The sequence below is a fragment of the Monodon monoceros genome, unplaced genomic scaffold, assembly GCF_005190385.1.
Source record: "Monodon monoceros isolate NGI ecotype Baffin Bay Population unplaced genomic scaffold, NGI_Narwhal_1 Super_Scaffold_6, whole genome shotgun sequence".
Classification (NCBI taxonomy): domain Eukaryota; kingdom Metazoa; phylum Chordata; class Mammalia; order Artiodactyla; family Monodontidae; genus Monodon; species Monodon monoceros.
Genome location: NW_021703783.1, coordinates 14178977 through 14200251, shown reverse-complemented (window position 1 = coordinate 14200251; position 21275 = coordinate 14178977). Strand labels below are relative to the sequence as shown.

The 21275-nt window shown below is 34.9% G+C and overlaps 1 protein-coding gene across 1 annotated transcript in view; it reads right to left on the bottom strand.

Annotated features, from left to right (window-relative positions):
* PIK3C2G (phosphatidylinositol-4-phosphate 3-kinase catalytic subunit type 2 gamma) overlaps positions 1-21275 on the bottom strand; it is a 394030-nt gene that overhangs the window by 93897 nt on the left and 278858 nt on the right. Inside the window, exons 28-30 of the mRNA XM_029205345.1 lie at positions 5205-5394; positions 4348-4469; positions 595-703 (exon numbers count right to left, since the gene is read on the bottom strand). Coding sequence (XP_029061178.1) covers positions 595-703; positions 4348-4469; positions 5205-5394 — 421 coding nt within the window. The remainder of the gene's footprint in view (positions 1-594; positions 704-4347; positions 4470-5204; positions 5395-21275) is intronic.

The window sequence follows — 21275 nt, the reverse complement described above, 5'->3', positions numbered from 1 at the left end:
CAAGAATAATGTAGGTATATCCACCATTACCACTTCAATTCAATATCAATTGAAAGCCCTAGAGAGTACAAAATAGCAAGGAAAAGAAATACAATATATGAATATTGGAAAGAAAAAATAAACCCTTGTTATCCACAGACAATATGATTGTAAGTTGAAAATTCAAAAACAATACAGATAATTATTAGAATTAAAAGTGACGTTAGTAAGATTGTTGGGTAAAATGTCAATATACAAAATCAGTTCTATCTATATAATGGTGAAAAAACAGGAAAAGGATTTTTATAAAAAGTACTATATCTAGTATAACAAAATACTTCTAAGCCCTCTATGCACAGAACAATAAACAATTATTGAAAAAACATTCTAAAAATACTTGAATATGATAATGGATCGAAAGATATTAAGATGCAATTTCAAGTAAAGTCCCGGTTGGTTTTTGCATGGAATTGACAAGATAATTTTAATTTGTACATTTGTTGAATAAATGTAGGACTAAAAATGTTATCATAAAGTATTTAAAAATATTCCCAGTAATAATACATAAAACAGTCCATATTTTATGTAAAAATATAAAAGTAAATTGTAACATACGTTTGCAACTTCATACGATCCATTTAATATCTGTTCCATGTAATGATTTAGATCTCTGAATCTTTTGTGGTCTGAATTTGTAAAAGGTAAGTGCCACCAATGAGGAAACCTGTTTTAAAAGAAAAAAGCATATCTTCATTAGTTTGAAAATTGGCATCTGTATCTTAGAATTGTTCATAAAGTTAAAGCTGCATCAGATGGAAGGGCCACTGAAAACGTTTTTTTAAAAAACCATAGAACGCATGATTAATTCTGAGAGTTTTATTAACATGGCTGTGGTCACTTGTGCTATTTTAACTATCATTAATATTAATACTAATTTAATTTAACATACTAAATTAATATATATTTTCCTTCTTACTGTATTTATGGCAGACCACACAATTTGTCCTTTAAATACATGTGGGGGGTTAATAAATACTTTCTGAAGTTTAATGGTCCATAATTTTTCAAAAAGGTCATATGGTATTGTTTCCTCTGGGTTCACGAGGGACATTGCTACACTAACTAGATTAAACATTTTACAAAGCATATGCTTCCATCTGGTCTTTTGGAACAAAGTATCACTTTCCCCAGGGGTCTAGCTTGCAGAATTTCCTCTTCACTATCTGATGATTCATCTTGATGGGCTAGACGTTGATTACGACCAATTATTGGTGGCATGACCTGTTAATGGGAAGCATTTGGCAACACGTTTTGCTGGTTAAATGTATCTTTTTAGGAACTATCTAGCAGCTTCCTCTGACTGCAGTCTTGCTGTTGCTTCCTTCCTCTTCTGCTTCTTTGGTACAGACCTTCCTCTGGGCAAAGGAGCATGGGGGATGGTGAAGGGTTGTTAGCAAACACACAGAAGTATGTGAAAACTGCAGGACATCCCATCCATTGCTTCCTGTTGGAAGTGTCAGGGAAGTCCAAAATAATATTTCTGTGCATTTAAATAATTGACATTTTACTTTTTTACTCTTGCTTTACTCTTACTAAGGCTTAAAGTGTTAAAAATTTTCATCCAGATTTAATTATCATAAAAATAATTACCATATATAATTAATCAAAACATAGAAATACATTTGATAAATAGTGGTTTTGCTGGTTTTAAATATTAACTTGTATAACTGTGGATTAATTTTCTTTATTGTTAGAATAAAATGGAGTTCAACATCAGTTCTATTCCTTTTTTATAGATGTATGTACTAAAAAAGTATTGTGTGTAAATAAGTACATGAGAATTAAGGAATTCAGCTCTAGTAATGTCATTCAGTTGTTTAAAATGCTTTTGAGTTATATGTCAAATATAGTAATCAGTTCTTGAAAATGATTTTTTAGGATATTTTATCTGACGATGCTATCATGTCCTCCCTCAATTTTGTTCACACCAAAGTTTAAGAAACACACGACCTGCAAACAGATTTGATACCTGGTTATTAGAGTAATTCATTTTCTCAATACCAACACCAATAGTTTGATTTGCCCTTTATTTAATCCTCAGAGATTTTTTACTCCCTGGGACAGTGTACCAAAATAAAATTCTGGATGGCTGGGAGAAGAGCAATGGTGAAATTAGGAGAGGGAAAGGAAATCAACCTTTCTCAAGCAGGTGATTTTTAAAGAAGACCATTAATTCCAAGGAAGATTCCTATGCCTCTGTATTCTCAGAAGTTGGAAGAGGTACAGTCTGATTTGAAGACCACTGTTACATGCTATGACTAATTTGAATTTTATTCTTTATGACTCTAACTTTCTGATCATACTTTCCAGATTGGGTTTACATAATTCTCATAGAGCTTCTCTTAGTAAATTTAGGAGTCAGAGGAAATCTTGCCCTCATCCTTCTTCTGTATGCATTGCTATAAGCCAGAGCTCCTTTGGGACTGTTAGCATACAAATATTGTTCAAGGCACAAAGGACTAAATATTCCTCCTCTCCACACATTGCTTGATTTTAAAATCAATTTAGGTCCCATTACCAGGCAAGAGTTGTTGAACAAAACAGAATCCTAACTAAAGCTGAAAATCGAGAAGAGGCATATGGAGAGAGATTATTGGCACTTTAAAGTTTTACAAGTTATACTAATATGTATTGGGGAGAGAAAAGAGTAGAACAGAGACATTTTTGAAACATAAAAGGACAGCCATTTAACAAGAATGAACATATTTTTAAATCATTAATTATTAGGGTACAATGGAAACCACTAATGTTGAATTCAATATTTGCAGTCAAACTGAATATTTTTGCCAGTATTTCCTTTTCCTCAGTTATTACATTAGATGTTTTCTGATAACTCTTAAAGCTGATGTTGTCTTTAAGTTTCCACAATGACATTCCTCCCTCTCAGTCTCTTGAATGTGCTCTTACTCTGATGACTTTCTGATGTTTAAAGCATCTGTATTTCAAAATCTCTGTGACATCTGCAAGTATAGTTTTTCATCAATGTGAACGACACAGTCTTCAAAATAATGCACACTATCTCTCCATCCATTGGTGACGTTGTTTAGATTTACATTTTGGTAAGTGACTAAATCCTGAAAGTCTAACAAAAATCCACATGTACAAAGTATGTCAGGTCTGGTATGAACACTCATATTGTTAAAGGACAATTTACTCAACAAAAATTCTGGTATAGTTGGCTCTCCCTGTCTGCAGGTTCTACATCTGAAGATTGAACCAACTGTGGTTTGAAATATTAAAAAAAAAGTCCGGAAAGTTCCAAAAAGCAAAATTTGAATTTGCTGCATGCCAGCAACTATTTACATAGCATTTACATTGTATTTACAACTGTTTACATAGCATTTATATTGTATTGGATATTATAAGTGATCTGGAGGTGATTTAAAGGAGAATGTGGGTAGGTTATTTGTAAATACTATGCCATTTTATGTATAGAACTTGGGCATGCAAGGATTTTGGTATCCGTGGGAGGGGTCCTGGAACCAATCTTGTGGATACCAAGAAACTACTCTATAGATAAGATGACATTTGATTTGCCTAAGTGCAAATATCATAATTTCTAAGAAGTTCACCTTTTTAAAGTCAAGGTACATCTCTGGTCAAGATACACACTCAAGTCTATAACATAAATTTGGCTAGCTCTAAATAATGAATTTTAGAAGGTTTATTTGAACAGAAGTATTTTCAATTACATTATTTATGCTTAATATTTTTTCATTATAACATGAACTGAGCAATGGTTTCCAAGACTGCAAAATGAAGATAATGACAAATTAAATTTGGATAACCCAAGTCCAAGTTAATAATTAATGATAACGAAAGTGAGTTGATGTTAATATATTTTAATTGTATACTAATTGATATTGACAAAATTTTCTGGTACAGCAAATAAATATATCAGAGCTTTTTATTGCAGTTATCTGTTGAAAGAGAAGATATATCCAATTTTGTTCTGCATTTTCAATTTCAATTTTATTTTTATAGAAAACACTAAAACAATCAAATTTAAAAACAGGCAAATAAAACAATTTCCCTGATAATCAATGACAAATAAAATTGGTTATGATATTTTTTGTCTACAAAATCAATGGCTGAAAACAAACAAAATTGAAAACCTTTATTCTGTTTTATGAGACAAAAGGTTCTCTACTCTGAGAGCCATAGAGACTCTGCTGGGATAGGTTCAGTGGCACTGGAATCAGAATGCTGTGTTGTGTTGCCCACAAATAGAAAATCCCATAACCATAATTTTTCCTTATGTTCAGGGACAAGTACTAAAGTCAAAAAACAGTGGAGGACAGTCCTTACTCTGGGAGGGCCAATGATGCAAACTGCTTTTGAAGTTGGCTGTGAAGTTTTGAAAACTGGTCAAATGATTTTTCTGTCAGGCTTGTTTCATTGTTACTGTGAGTCACCTGGATTAGATAAAGCTGCAGAAAATAGAGAGACAAAATCAGAAGATGGCAATATCAACCTTCAATACACTCTAAAATTCTGTTTCATGTAAACTAAACAAAGTAAGAACCTCTCTGCAAAAAAAAAAAATCATCACAAAAGATAAGAGATGCAATTTGTAAAGGCAAAATTACCTATAAACACAGTATATAAAAATATCATAATCTTAGGTGCTGGGAACAGACTGCCTAATTTCTGATCTTCTTTTCTTGTGGACATTTTTTTTTTTTTTTTTGCGATACGTGGGCCTCTCACTGTTGTGGCCTCTCCCGTTGCAGAGCACAGGCTCCGGACGCGCAGGCTCAGCGGCCATGGTTCACGGGCCCAGCTGCTCCGCGGCATGTGGGATCTTCCCAGACCGGGGCATGAACCCGTGTCCCCTAAATTGGCAGGCGGACTCTCAACCATTGTGCCACCAGGGAAGCCCCCCTTTTTTTTTCTTGTGGACATTTTAATTAGGTCTTGATTTATAGTCTACCACAGGGCAGAAACTGTTCTCTTTGGTGGTTCTCTACTAGTAGCTCTGGTTATTATAATTTCTCCTTGGAACATCCGCCTTAATGGCACTTCTGTTCAAACTGTAACTGATTTTTCAGTTGTGTAGCAAAAAAGAAAAATCATGGTATAAGGAGGAATGTGTAGTATAGTGAAGGGAAGTGTGAGATGTAGTCAAATGATATATAAGTCAAGATGACAGACTTGAGACTTACATGCCTAGTTTTCTTGCTGAACCCTAAAATTGTTGCTCTTTGGATTAACTGGGTTGCACTCATTGTACAGGATTCCCGGGAAAAAGTCTGCGAAGTAGATTTGGCAGGATTTATGGCTGTCATTTGTGCAAGTGTGTGGATCAAGTTATTCAATTTAACAGGGAAACACTCCAGACTTTCCTTTATTTTCCTAGAGAAATGAAAAAGAAAAGATAGTGAGTAACATTCCCCTGAGTTGACTCATTTCATTTGAGTTGTTTCCTTGTGTTAGATGTGGAAGAAAAAGTCAAGGACCATGCCTATTTATTTGGAGTCCGACTATTAAACATTATTTTTATAAACTTCAAATTCACATCTTGAACTGTTAGCAAATATAAAAGAAACTTTTGTGGTGAAACATAAAACTGTAATTGCAATGTTTGTATTTTGACTTCTTTTAAGTTTGTTTTTGATTTTTAGGGATGATTTTTAAAAAAACCAATTTGTTTATAATTTTTAAAAATATTTACACAATTCCAAAAGTTAAATCTATAAAACAGTGTATATACCAAGAAGCCCAACATTTATCCCTGAACTCTTTACACTATTCCCTTCTTCTCCCATACGTAAACATTTTTAAAAAATTATGATTTAACTTTCATTGTTTTATTTTTAATTTTATTTTTGTGTTATTTGTGTCCCTCTGTCAACTCTCTTACAAAAAAGTTGTATAATACTATATTTAATATACACATATTTTATATGAAATGCTTTTCACTCTGGTTTTTTTTTCCTTTTTTTGGTTTGGTTTTGGTTTGTCTCCGCTTTATTATTATTATTATTTGTATTTAAAAAGGTTTGCAATTGTGTTCTAATGGTATAATAAATATCTTTAGATAATATCCTTTACCCCCTCTGCACCATCTTGTCCAGTATATGACTTGCAGTGTTATCCTTTTTATCCCAGTTAATACAATAAAGCAAACATTATGCTCATTCCACTTTTCATATGTGCTTCCTATTCCACTTCCATTTTTTATAGAGCTATTCTATCCACATCATATGGTATCTATACTATACATATTATACAGTCTCTCTTCTAACTATCATTAAATATTATCTGCTCTACAAGTCTTTATGTCACATCCCTCCAGTCATTTTGACTATCTGATGGTCATTTTCTGATAAATTCCTCAGGAAGTGCTCAAGGAAATAAGTTTCTGAGTTCTGGGTGTTGATAACAGTTTTTCTGTGGCCTTTATACTCCAAAGTCAATTTTGCTCGCTAAAACACCCTTGGCTCACATTTTCTGTTTTGAGGGTCATAAAAATATTATTTAACTTTCTTTTGGAATAAAGGATTACTGTCCAAAACTCTGATGACATACTGAACTTCTTTCCCTTACAAATGACTTGAACTTTTTGCTTAGGTGCTTAAAGGAAGTTTTTTTTCCCCCTAAAAGTCCAATAGTTTTTCCAAAAATATGTTTCAGGTTTGTTACTCAGGGTAACTTTTCTCAATATACAAAGTGTCCTTTCAATATGTAATTTCAAGACTTTTCATTTTCCAGAAAACTTCTTGAATTATGATGTTAGTATTTCTTAAAATACTAAATATAAAATTCAGTTTTGATAGTTTTTTTTAACATCTTTATTGGAGTATAATTGTTTTACAATGGTGTGTTCGTTTCTGCTTTATAACAAAGTAAATCAGCTATACATATACATATATCCCCATATCTCCTCCCTCTTGCGTCTCCCTCCCACCCTCCCCATTCCACCCCTCCAGGTGGTCTCAAAGCACCAAGCGGATCTCCCTGTGCTATGTGGCTGCTTCCCACTAGCTATCTATTTTACATTTGGTAGTGTATATATGTCCATGTCACTCTCTCACTTCATTCCAGCTTCCCCTCCCTGTGTCAAGTCCATTCTCTACGTCTGCATCTTTATTCCTTTCCTGCCCCTAGATTCTTCAGAACCATTATTTTTTTAATTCCATATATGTGTGTTAGTATACGGTATTGGTTTTTCTCTTACTGATCACTCTGTATGACAGACTCTAGGTCCATCCACCTCACTACAAATAGCTCAATTTCGTTTCTTTTTATGGCTGAGTACAATATCATTGTTTATATATACCACATCTTCTTTATCCATTTGTCTGTCGTTGGGCATTTAGGTTGCTTCCATGACCTGGCTATTGTAAATAGAAATGCAATGAACATTGTGGTACATGACTCTTTTTGAATTACGGTTTTCTTAGGGTATATGCCCAGTACTGGGGTTGCTGAGTCATATGGGAGTTCTACTTTTAGTTTTTAAGGAACCTCCATACTGTTCTCCATAGTGGCTGTATCAATTTATACTCCCACCAACAGGGCAAGAGGGTTCCCTTTTCTCCACACCCCCTCCAACATTTACTTTTTGTAGATTTTTTGAATAATGGCCATTCTGACTGGTATGAGGTGATACCTCATTGTAGTTTTGTTTTGTTTTTTTTAATTTTTGAATTTTATTTATATTTTATACAGCAGGCTCTTATTAGTCATCAATTTTATCCACATCAGTGTATACATGTCAATCCCAATCTCCCAATTCATCACATGACCACCCCTACCCCGCCACTTTCCCCCCTTGGTGCCCATACATTTGTTCTCTACATCGGTCTCGATTTCTGCCCTGCAAACGGGTTCATCTGTACCATTTTTCTAGAATCCACATATATGCATTAATATACGATATTTGTTTTTCTCTTTCTGACTTACTTCACTCTGTATGACAGTCTCTAGATCCATCCACGTCTCAACAAATGACCCAATTTGGTTCCTTTTTATGGCTGACAAGTATTCCATTATATATATATACCACAACTTTTTTATCCATTTGTCTGTTAATGGGCATTTAGGTTGCTTCCATGACCTGGATATTGTAAATAGTGCTGCAGTGAACATTGGGGTGCATGTGTCTTTTTGAATTATGGTTTCCTCTGGGTACATGCTCAGTAGTGGGATGGCTGGGTCCTATGGTAATTCTATTTTTAGTTTTTTAAGGAACCTCCATACTGTTCTCCATGGTGGCTGTATCAATTTACATTCCCACCAACAGTGCAAGAGGGTTTCCCTTTTCTCCACATCCTCTCCAGCGTTTGTTGTTTGTAGATTTTCTGATGATGCCCATTCTCACTGGTGTGAGGTGATACCTCATTGTAGTTTTGATTTGCATTTCTCTAATAATTAGTGATGTTGAGCAGCTTTTCATGTGCTTCTTGGCCATCTGTGTGTCTTCTTTGGAGAAATGTCTATTTAGGTCTTCTGCCCACTTTTTGATTGGGTTGTTTGTTTTTTTAATATTGATCTGCATGAACTGTATATATATTTTGTATTGAGGTGCTCTTATGTTGAGTGCATAAGTATTTACAATTGTTATATCTTCTTCTTGGATTCATCCCTTGATCTTTATGTAGTGTCCTTCGTTTGCCTCTTGTAATAGTCTTTATTTTAAAGTCTGTGTTGTCTGATGTAAGAATTTCTACCTCAGCTTTCTTTTGATTTCCATTTGCATGGAATATCCATTTCCATCCTCTCACTTTCATTCTGTACGTGTCTCGAGGTCTGAAGTAGGTTTCTTGTAGACAACATATACATGGGTCTTGTTTTTATATCCATTCAACCCGCCTATGTCTTTTGGAGAGAGCATTTAATCCATTTATATTTAAGGTAGTTATCAATATGTATGTTCCTATTACCATTTTCTTAATTGTTTTGGGTTTGTTATTGCAGGTCTTTTCCTTCTCTTGCATTTCCTGCCTAGAGATGTTCCTTTAGCATTTGTTGTAAAGCTGGTTTGGTGGTGTGAATTCTCTTAGCTTTTGCTTGTGTGTAAACGTTTTAATTTCTCTGTTGGATGTGAATGAGATCCTTGCTGGGTAGAGTAATCTTGGCTGTAGGTTTTTCCCTTTCATCACTTTAAATATGTCCCGCCACTCCATTCTTTCTTGCAGAGTTTCTGCTGAAAGACCAGGTGTTAACCTTTTGTGGATTCCCTTGACTGTTATTTGTTGTTTTTCCCTTGCTGCTTTTAATATTTTTTCTTTATATTTAATTTTCCATAGTTTGATTAATACGTGTCTTGCATGTTTCTCCTTGGATTTATACTGTATGGGACTCTCTGTGCTTCCTGGACTTGTTTGACTATTTCCTTTCCCATATTAGGGAAGTTTTCAACTATAATCTCTTCAAATATTTTCTCAGTCCCTTTCTTTTTCTCTTCTTCTTCTGGGACCCCTATATTTCGAATGTTGGTGCATTTAATGTTGTCCCAGTGGTCTCTGAGACCGTCTTCAATCTTTCTATTCTTTTTTCTTTGCTCTGCTCTGCAGCAGTTATTTCCACTGTTTTATCTTCCAGATCACTTATTCCTTCTTCTGCCTCAGTTATTCTGCTATTGATTCCTTCTGGAGAATTTTTAATTTCATTTATTGTGTTGTTCATCATTGTTTGTTTACTCTTTAGTTCTTCTAAGTCCTTATTAAACGTTTCTTGTATTTTCTCCATTATATTTCCAAGATTTTGGATATCTTTACTATCATTACTCTGAATTCTTTTTCAGGTAGACTGACTATTTCCTCTTCATTTGTTTGGTCTGCTGGGTTTTAACCTTGCTCCTTCATCTGCTGTGTGTTTATCTGTCTTCTCATTTTGCTTAACTTACTGTATCTGGCGTCTCCTTTTTGCAGGTTGCAGGTTCTTAGTTCCTGTTGTTTTTGGTGTCTGCTCTCAGTGGCTAAGGTTGGTTCAGTGGGTTGTGTAGGCTTCCTGGTGGAGGGGACTGGTGCCTGTGCTCTGGTGGATGAGGCTGGATCTTGTCTTTCTGGTTGGCAGGACCACGTCCAGCAGTGTGTTTTGGGGTGTCTGTGAACTTATTATGATTTTAGGAAGCCTCTCTGCTAATGTGTGGGGCTGTGTTCCTGTCTTGCTTGTTGTTTGTCATAAGGTGTCCAGCATTGTAGCTTGCTGGTCATTGAGCGGAGCTGTGTCTTAGCGTTCAGATGGAGATCTCTGGGAGATCTTTCGCCGTTTGATATTACATGGAGCTGGGAGGTCTCTGGTGGACCAATGTCCTGAACTTGGCTCTCCTGCTTCAGAGGCACAGGCCTGACACCTAGCCGGAGCACCAAGACCTTGTCAGCCACATGGCTGATAGCACATGCTGAACTTTAGGCCTTTCTTGATATTTTTTTGATATATTACTTTGGTTTTATTTTTCAGGAAGTTAATTATATGTATACTGGATATTTATTGACTTCATTTCTTTTTGTTTTAAAGGTCCTCCTTTGTTTTTTTCATCTTTTTTTCTCTGGAGGTATTATCTATTGTGCTGTTTTTATTTTCTTCTGTGTTCTTTGTAGTTTACTATTTTTAAAAGTATTCTTTCTTTTATTTTCTAAGTTTTGGGAGGTTCAATCACTTCATTTCTGAGTTTTCTCTAATTGTAATCTATATTGTTCCAGCATATTTTATTATTTTCTTAATTTCTTTTAGATCAATTTGTAATGTAAGGATACAGTTTATCCCTTGTTAGGAATGTCTTTCTGGCATATTTTCATTGAAGAGATTTTATTTTGCATCTTATTTCTTTTTAAAAATTATAATTCTGTATGACATTCAGATATGATCCATTTTGCTTACTCATTTTAATATAAAATTAAACTTTCAGGAAGGAGTAGAGGCTTTTCAAGGGTCTGAAGCTTTCTTTTCTGTTGCTATCACAGTGGTGAAAACACTGTTTCATACTTTCTGAGATATTCCTCTTTGGCTTCTCTCTTTGCCCCCAATTTTTTCTGGATTGTGGTTTTCCTTTGCTCCTATGATCTTTCTCCTTTCATTTGGATTATAGTTCCAGCAGTTTCTCTTCAGCATAGGACTATTTCTAGGGAGGAATCACCAGTTACCTTTGAGAGTTTATAGACTTCTCCAACCTTTTCAGATTTGCCATGGAACCTTTGCCCTTCCTTGTGAATTGAAGTGTGTAAAAATCCTTCCCAGTTTCAGCTGCTAAACAGCTTATCAAATGGGCCCACTCAGGTTTCCAGTGAGTACCTGTGGGCTCTGTGGAGTCCTGTTCTCAGGTCAATCAGATAACATGTTGCTTCCTTAGCTTCCTCCCATAAGATGCTGTTACAAAATAATTGTAACTTGATTTGCCCCATCTGCTTGTATTTTAGGATTCTTAGGAATACCTTGTTACTTAGTTTTGTTGTAGATGTTGCCCGTAGTTTTGGGGTTTTGCTACCCTGTTTGATCTGTTTTATGGAAGAAATTCCAGGGACACTAAAAAACTTGATTTAAAAAAAATAATATATAATTCAAGCCATACAGTAAAATATTAAGTAAAATGTGAAAAGTTCCCTTCATCCATCTTCCATTGTCACTCTCCTCCCCCAAAATAACTACTATGAACAATCTGGTAGTATTCTTTTGAGCTTTCTCTATACACTTGCACAAACCAACAGACACACAGCCAGACACACTATTCTTACTCCTGTTACATGCCAGGTGCATGTTGGGATGTAGCAGTGAAAACAAAAACAGAAAGAAATGTGTCCCCTTAGAGAGATTATATAATGTGGAATTCAGACCATAATGAAATAAACATGTAAAAATATAGGATTTGAGAAAGAAATATATACCATAGAGGCAACTAAAATAGAAACTGGGGAGAGGGAATATGGGGTAGGGAACAGTGTTGCAATTTTAACTAGGATGGTCAGGGATAATCTCACTAAAATGATGAGTTGAATGATTTGACAAAAAACTTAATTTGCCAAGAGCATAGGCCATGGAAATTTCTGATAGAGGAAATTCTAAGCAGAAACAACAGCTCATCCAGAAGCTCAGAGGTAGATGGATGACTGGTGATTAACAGACAGCAAAGAACAGCAGAGTGGCTGACAGAGTGAGGAGTGGAAGAAGGGAAACAGACAGATAAAGGGAGCATGATTTTGTAAGAATTTTGAAGTTGTGTGAGATGGAAGTAAAAAAGACAGGATTCAAAAAACACAATTACATGAAATGTTGTAATTTGCTTTTTTAACTTAGTAATATGTTCTGGAAGAAAAACTTTATAGTAACTCATGCATAGTAAGTGGCCCCAAAATATATGTTGAATGAACAATCTACTTCAGAAAACAGAGTTAACTTATTTTTTTTAAATGATCTATCTGGATTTATAGATGTACAATGATTAATTTAACCAATTTTGTTTTTTCATTGCAAAGACCATTCTTTCCTTACTGATTCAACTTTGTCCAGTACCAAGGGTATGTACAAACATAGGCTTGTTTCTGGCCTCTTCGTTCTGTACTCTTCAATTTGTCTATCTCTGTGTTAATACAACACTTTCTTAAATAGCAAGAACTTACAATAAATCTTGAAAATTCTTTCACCTTGTTCTTTTCAGGTGTTTTTTTTCATGATTTTAGGTCCTTTGACCTCCCGAATATATTTTAGAATCACCTTATCAAGCTTACCAACACATAAAATAAATGTGTAAGGATTTCTAAGACATTTCATTAAACTATAAATTAATTTGGGGAGAATCAACATCTCTGCAGTATTGAGACATGCAACCACTAAACATGGCATATTTCTCCATTTAGTTGGGTCTTATTTTACATCTTTCTGTATAATTTTAGAATTTTTTTCTGTGGCTGTTTTCCATATATTTTGTTGGATTTATTGTGAATTGTAAATTCTAGCTTTTTCTAAATTTTATTTTAACTAATATTTGTTAATATATGAGTAGATTTTTAAGTCATTAATTCTAACAATACACTGTATATTCTTTTGAAATTTGCATGGACACAGTCATGTTATCTGCAAATAATGACAGAGTTTTCTGTCACCCTTTGCATTGCTAAGACCTCCAGTTCAATGTTAAATGGAAGTGGTGATAGCAGGCATTTTTCATCTGTTTGATTACAGAGGAAAAGCTTTTAATGTTTTACCACTAAGTATAATGTTTTCTGTAGGTTTTTAGCTACATGTTTAAGGATATTCCTTTCTATTTCTAGAGAGTTTTAAAATAATGAGTGATTCTAAATTTTAATAACTGAATTTTCTGTATCTATTTAGGTGATCATATAATATTCCCTTTCTAATTTTTTCATTACTCAGTCTTGAATGTTTATCTTGTAACCACTTACGGTACTAAATTCTTATTTCAAAAATTTAAAAAAATTATATGGAACTGTTTTATTTGTTTTCTTATTCAAGTGGAAAATAACAATATAACAAAGCTTAAATATAGAGCTGTACTAACAAGATAGAGGCATTATTATATTTTTCCTGACATTAATGGGAATGCTTATAATTTTTCACTTAAACAAGTATGTTTATCTAAGTTTCCTTCTATTCTGAGCTTACTAAAATATTTCCATGAGGAACAGATGTTGAACGTAATCAAACACTGCTTTTCTTGGTTGGCATCTATCAAAGTTACCAAGCAATGCCTTCTTTACAACAAATCAGCCATGTCCTCAAAGTTAAAAATGTAGTTCAATAATGTTTAATAATTTCCCCCTCATTTTTATAAAACTTCAAGCCCATTTATCTTGTTCTGGTATTGGGCTTAAAAAAAATCCAAATTTTTCCATTATTATACATCAATATTGGACAAAATTTCCTAAGAAGGTTAAAATATGACCCTGATCATTATTCATTTCCACAGTGTTCATTATTTTTAAAGATGTCCTTTGACTTTATGAATTTATGGGTACGTAGTGCAGTACAAAACATTCATTTCTTTCTTCATCAGTAGTTCAAAGACATGAAGGTAATAATAGCAGTAAGAGTATAATACTAATCATGATTTACAGAGACCCTACCATTCTCTCACTCATTCAACAAATAGTTACTGAGCATATTTTATGTGTTGAGGTGGAAAGCTCTACGATGATAGCATGTACTCACTTTTCATGAAGGTAGGCTTATGAACCATAAATCTTAAGATCTGATGTACTCACACTCACATAATCTCAACTATGTCTAGGCCTTATTCTTACATCACCCAGCAGTTAAGATGCAAGAAGACTGGAGATGAAGGATGAACTTTTACGATAAACTTACAGTTTTAATGCAGACTTTCATCTAAATGCATCTCTAGTTTCTCAAGTGGCAGATATAACAGGTCAAATAAAATAATGTTGTTAAATATGACCCAATTTAGGACTGGGGACCTGAGAGCAGTAAGTTTCAGGCCTCTACGAGGATCTGATTTATCCAAGTGGCAGCTCTCTGATTTATCTATTTTAATGGCAGCTTCAGCCGGATTATGCTTTGGAGTATCCTTACGTTATAAATCCAAAGCAGCATCTAGAAGGATTCAGTTCTCAAATTTCCTAAGGAAATCCCCCCGGCAGTCTTGATAAACACTTCTAACTTCCTGCTAGGCACTGTTCTTTGTACTGGGACATAGAGGTGAAGGAGAGAAATCAGATTTCTGCCCTCAGGGAGTATATATCCTTTGGCAGGCACTGCACTAAATGCCTTATGTTAATCTTTTCATCCTTAGAGGTGAGCAGTAAAATTATTTTGGCAAAAGATAAGAAAAAGACCTCGAGAAGTTAAATGCATACCAAAGGTGACATCATTTAGAAAGTAGCAAGGAAAAATTCTAACACATTTAGAAAGTCTTTGCTCTCATTGTGGATTATTTATAATGAACAGTCTTCCAACTTTGTCTTTAAGTGAGAAATAAGCCAATAAGTGAGTATGGAATTCCCAGGTGGTACAAAGGCACTAAAACAACGATCCTTTAATTTTTACATAGGAATAACCCTTAGACAGAAAAAAAATTAACAGTATTTCTGGCATCTAGGGAACACAGTCCAAAGGGGCATACATTTAGATAAAATTTCTTAAGCCACAGGTCCCATCTTAAACATGTGTACAAATTCTATTCTACTTCAGAACAGATGTACCTTTTTATAGGATACAAATATTTTAAATTGCTTATCATCAGAAACAACTGCTACTAATAGGTTTCCTAGCTATGTGTGTGTGAATGGGCAATGGAGTTTATCAGTCTCAGAAAACTGGGTTAAATCCAGAGGGTCGAATCTTTCACGTCAGGTTTAGCCTATAGGCAGGTTTGTTTCCTCAGGTTAAATATTATATTTTTTGAACTCACATTTATATTAATATGCGACTACAAATGGCAAACGTTTCTTATCTTTTTTTTTTTTTTTAACACCTTTATTAGAGTATAATTGGCAAACGTTTCTAACTGCTTCACGAGCTACATCAGAGTAACCATTGAAGAGAGATGCCTAAATGTGTGGAGTGGCGATCAAGAGAAGGTTCTCGGGCAACCCTTGACAGGAATTTCAACAAGAGCATATTTCTATTGCTGAAGTCGTTGATATCATTTTGCGGTTTGATAGAACACTGACCTATTTCACTGGTCAGTCTCTTTAAGAGTCGCAGGGAAATATTTCTCAAGTGACTTTTTCTGTGAAAGAATCTGCATGAGAATGTTCTTATTTTACCACTGACACTGTAATTTTATCATATATAAATAGAAGAGGTTCAAGTGACTCACACTCCCCATGAACAAATTTCTTCATCTAACTCTCAAACTTCATTTTTGCTGCAGTGATTTTGGCACATGTAAAGAAGACATTACTTTTTTTGCGGTACGCGGGCCTCTCACTGTTGTGGCCTCTCCCGTTGCGGAGCACAGGCTCCGGACGCGCAGGCTCAGCGGCCATGGCTCACGGGCCTAGCATGTGGGATCTTCCCGGACCGGGTCACGAACCCGTGTCCCCTGCATCGGCAGGCGGACTCTCAACCACTGCACCACCAGGGAAGCCCCATTCTTTTTCCTTTTCTTTTTTGTATTGGAGTTACTGAGTGTCTAGCTCTGAGAGTCATTCTTAACTATTCAGAGGGAACAGTGAATTAATACAACTTTGTCATAATTTGTTTTATTCCATGAAGAAAAATAATGGTTCAGTGTTGAATTTGTAATCTATAATATATCTGACCAGCACTTTCTCATAGCTAAACCAATAAAATATGCTATCAAGATAATTCCTATTTTGTTACAAATTTATATTGGACAAATAAGTATTCAGAAGTACTCAGAATATTTTTTAACCAAAAAATTAACATTTTAAATGAATTCAATGAATAATCATTGCTGATGCAGTCTTGGTACACAATTTTTTAAAAAGTTCCTCTCTATGCACTTTTATTTAAAAAAATTCAAGGAAAATTTGGTTGAATATTTATGTAACATGTATGTACATTTGTGTGAAGACAAAAATTTAAGTTTCATGTTCTAACCTTTTAAATAAAATAGATACTAAAAAAGGTATCTCATGTTAATCCTTGTAGCTTTGATGGCATGGTACCCTAATTTGGGAAACACAACTTTAAGCATTTAGATTTTTTTTACTATTTTCTTTCAACTAATCCAAAGACACTACAGTTAAAGAACATCTATATTATCTGAGATTATGAGTTTTGTATGTAGGACTTTTTTTTTCCATATGATTTTGTTTAGGGTCCTGGGAAGAGCACCCATTATGCAAGAAATCAATTTTGTTTTCTTTTGAACTCATCAGTTCTGCCCGTGATCCAAGAAATTCAATTAGCTTTCAATCGTTTCATCTAGGAAACATAGTTGATGACTAGACCATACCATTCCCTGGGATTATCGATAGAATCAAAGGAAGTAACATATAAAAAGTTATTGGAAATAGAATAATATTATGCAAATATTATTTCAGAAACCTTACTACCAAATAAATAAAAAAATGAATATATATATGAGCCCAAAAGGTAGTAAACTACAGATAGAGAGATACAAAGGAAAACACATGTACAGATTTATGGTTCTGTGGAAAATGACTTGTGGTAAACTCTTTTGAAATCCTCTTTCAAATCCTTTTGAAGGAGATGTTAGGGATTAAAACAAGAGGCAATTTTAGAGTTTCTTATCTTTTTCTCTTTTCATTTCACTTTTTCTCCTGCTTCATAGTTTAGAATTTGGCTTAAAAAATGAAAGATTTTGCTGTTTTCCAAGTTGAAGTTTCAAGTCTTCATAATTCATCTACAAGGTCAGCAAGTCTTATGCAAATGTCATCACAGGCCCCTAACTACATACAAACAAGAATTCCAGGCTCCATGGCTTTGAATACAATAAGTAATTCCTACACTTTCTTATGGAGGCTCCTTACAAAATTTAGCCAAATCAGAGCAAATGGAATAAAGAAACTAGGGAAATATTGATGGGCTGGTCTTACTATAAGTACATATAAGTACTATGCCAGTGAAATGACATTCCAGGCTTCTATCCTCCCCTCCCTCCAAAAGCTACCTTATTTTATTGATGTATTGTAAAAAGCTGTCATATCTGCAGTTTGAAAAACATAGTTTAAAAAGTCAATTTAGTTCAGATTAGTGCTTATAATGAAATTTTTTTAAATGGGAAACTATCACAACGAAAGGAGAAATGTCACTTTAACCTTCCCTTTGAATCTGCTTTCTTCATTTAAGGAAAGTTGGACGTCATGATTGTTAGTTCCTTTAGGTTCTGTTTTTTTGTTTGTTTGTTTTTTCTTGTATTTATTTCTGTAGGTATCAACGGTTAAGCTAAGGCAAAGAAAAACTTTGACCCATATTTATGGAATTACAACAATCCATGAGATGACAATTTGCAAAGTACTAAAAAAAAATCAAGAAACTTTAATGATAAAAGAACCCAGGGATCTGCATTCCTGTCCTATATTCTGTTTCTCAGTTCTGAAGAGAAACCAGATAGAAAGCCATTGAATTACGTTTTGAGATATTTGAGCATAAAGAGTCTTGTCTCACCCTATAGCCACGAGAAATAAACAAGAAGGAATGCAGGGAAAACCGGGAATTTCTGGCATTGTGTCTGCACACTCTAGGTGGCTCAGAGACTCTGACTCCTGTCTTTGTGAAGTCCAGAAGCACTCTTTCTGGATGCTATCAACATTTTCAGCAGCTTCACAGTTGTACTTGTTGGGACAGTCATTGTGCCTGCTCTTCCCAATGGCCCCTCATAATTAAGACTGTTCTTTCTAAAGCTCAAAGTTCAGAGAAGAAGCTCCAGGCTGTTCTTTGTGAAGGGGTGGCCCATGTTAAGAATAAGGATGGGCAACAGAATCCATGATGGCTTGGCATGAAGGACCCTGTCCAGTAGGGTCAAAGGCAACTAGCTAAGTCAATTAGACTGTCTCTCTCTGGAATTTATATTAGAGAATACTGGCCAGTAGGCAAAAAGAAGTAGAATATGATAGGTAGAGATAAGCAGAGGAGAAGGTCTTCATTTCCTTTAGAAACTGCCCAGGCCATATTGGTTTCCGGAATTTGTTAGGTTAGAGTTTGAGTCCACGTATACCCTTTTCCCCAAGTATACCAGATAGAATCTAGTTCTTGCTATCAAAATACCTCACTAATGCAAATAATTTGTTATTCTGAAGTTTGGAGTTTTGTTTTGCTTCAAGCTGCCTTCAAGCTGCTCTTCTCTTTAGTTGAAGAGCAGGGGATCTTATACTTACTAAACCAAAGAATCTGCCTGGCAGGCCAAATGGAATATATGGGAATACATGGAAATTTTCTTCTCACATTTCTGGAGGAGGAAATGGGTAAAGTAAAAAGCATAATCTGCATGTGGGAGGGGAGGTAGGCCAGGAAATTTATGCTTAATGATCTGAGTCTGGTCTGTGAAATAGGTTATCCGTTTCTAAAGACCAGCTAATCCAAGGTGTGAGAGTGACTGAAAATTCTGAAATAACCCATTTGGACGGCATTTTAATATATGGTTGCCTTTGTTGCCTAGCAGTGGGCTAGGGAGAGATATTACATGAGAATATCAATTTGCAGGGACTGAGTCATGATACTTTCTTGACTCTATTCAACAGAACGCAGCTGCAAGGGGAGTAAAAAAAGTAAGGGAAGCAGAGAGAGGAGTTGGCAATGATGTGAAAAACCTTTGTGTCCAGTAAACCAATTTTATTTTCATTTTTCTCTAAATGCCATTCATTGTAATATAATTTTTTAATGCCATGCAGAGTACAGCATCCTCTGAAACTCTTATGATCAGCTCTTAACCCAGAATGTGAATACCCAAGAGTGAAGTAAGATCCTGTATTGTTCATAAATAGAGGACTCCCTCAGAGAGGCAGGAAAAGCCATTTCTTTCTTTCAAGTCTCAAACAGGGTCAAGAGGGGCAGCCTCTTAATGCTAATGCTGTGGTCAGGACTAGGGCACTTAAGGTATCCATCTACACATGCTGTGTCTCAGATGGCTTAGTCATTCATGACCCAGATCTGTGAGCTTAGTGGCAGTGGTGGGAGTAGGTGGATTTTCGTCTTATTTTTATCTGTATCTTAGTAGTATCCGAATAAAAAGTGGCATGAAACACTTTTAGCTTTTCAGAACAAAGAGAACAAGGTATTTAAATATACAGGGCCTCTCAAAAGTATATCCGAGTTAATGACACTCATTGAAGCACCAAGACCAACGTTGGATCCATTAATGAACTTAATTTCTTTTTGGTAAATTATGTGCACTGACATCTACACTTCAAGTTTTTCCTTAAGTTTTGATATCCATATAATGTCAGAGAACATAGCTTAAGGTAACAGTATTATTTACACAGAAAAGTAAACAAGTGCACATAATTTTTAAGGCTTCCTTATTATTTTAAATTCAGCAGCTTACTTTTATAAATTCACTCTATACATTGTTTAAGTATTAACAAAAGAAATATTGTATAATTTTCTTTAGAATTTTAAATATCTAAATAACAGAGAGTTTAAGTAACTTTTTTAAATTGTAAAGAATCACAGTCACATTCCACTGAGGCTTCTTGAACCTCGATAATAGGTTCTTCAAAGTGCTAGATGGAATGTGTGATAGAAAAGATCCTCAACATTTGATCTACATATGCTGACCAAGGAACTTAGAGAAGAGTTGAAAAGGAAATCTCAAAACATATTAAATCATATCTAAAAAATAAAGGTACATAATTGAGATTTTAGGATAAAAGATACTACTGAGACAGGCTCTTAGAAATAAATGGTAGGGTGAGTCTCATGGGAGATTTCTCTGAGAAGAAAAGTGGAAAACAATATATAGAGGTTCAAGGCACCTGGTAATGGGCCAAAACAGAAAAAAGGAAGAAGGTGACGGCCTTGGCATCATCAATCAAATTATCCCATGGGGGTCTCCCAGGGCAGTCGTTATAGCAGATCCTGAACCAAACACCCAGGGAACACATGGTGGTAGCACAGAGATAATAGTTCTGGGAAGGGACTCTGTCCACCAAGGCTCGGGATATTCAGGAATGAGGATTAGTGCCCAAGGAAGGTTATAGGGTCACCTTGGTGAAATTGCAGCCAACATGGGCTCTGAGGAACCTTGAGAAAACTGTGGTCTGAATTATGAAGCAGCACATCCCCGGAAGCCTGCATATGGGAGGGGTGGATTTGAGCACACAGGGTAGAATTTAAGACCCCACGCTGTGGAGCATGACTCCTGGATTCGAATTGTGGCTTTGTCTCCTGCCGGTTGTATCCTCTGGCAAATCATTTTATTTCTCTGGGGTCTCAATTTCCTAATCTAAAAATGTAGATAAAAGTGATACTATCTCATAGACTTGTTATGATGATTAAATAAGTTACTGTATGAAAAGTACTTAGAGTAAGGCTTGAAATATAAGAAGCGCTGTATTAAATGTTAGCCATTATATGACTTCTATACACTTAAATGTTTCATGTTTAAATTGTATTTTCTGTTAAATTAAACTTTTAAATCTATTTTAAGGGACTAGAACTTGTTTCACATTCAGATACTTTTGGACTTTTGGAAGTGGGGAAGTGGGAATATGTCCCCTGCTTTACTTGGGACATACTGATATAAGCAACAAGCATATTTACTTAGGTGATATACTACACAGTATGTAATTCAGTAATAAATGAAGCATATCATGAAATAATACATGTTCTGTAGAATTAAGAAGAAAAGAGTAGTTGGTAACAGAATAATCTGAGAAGATTTT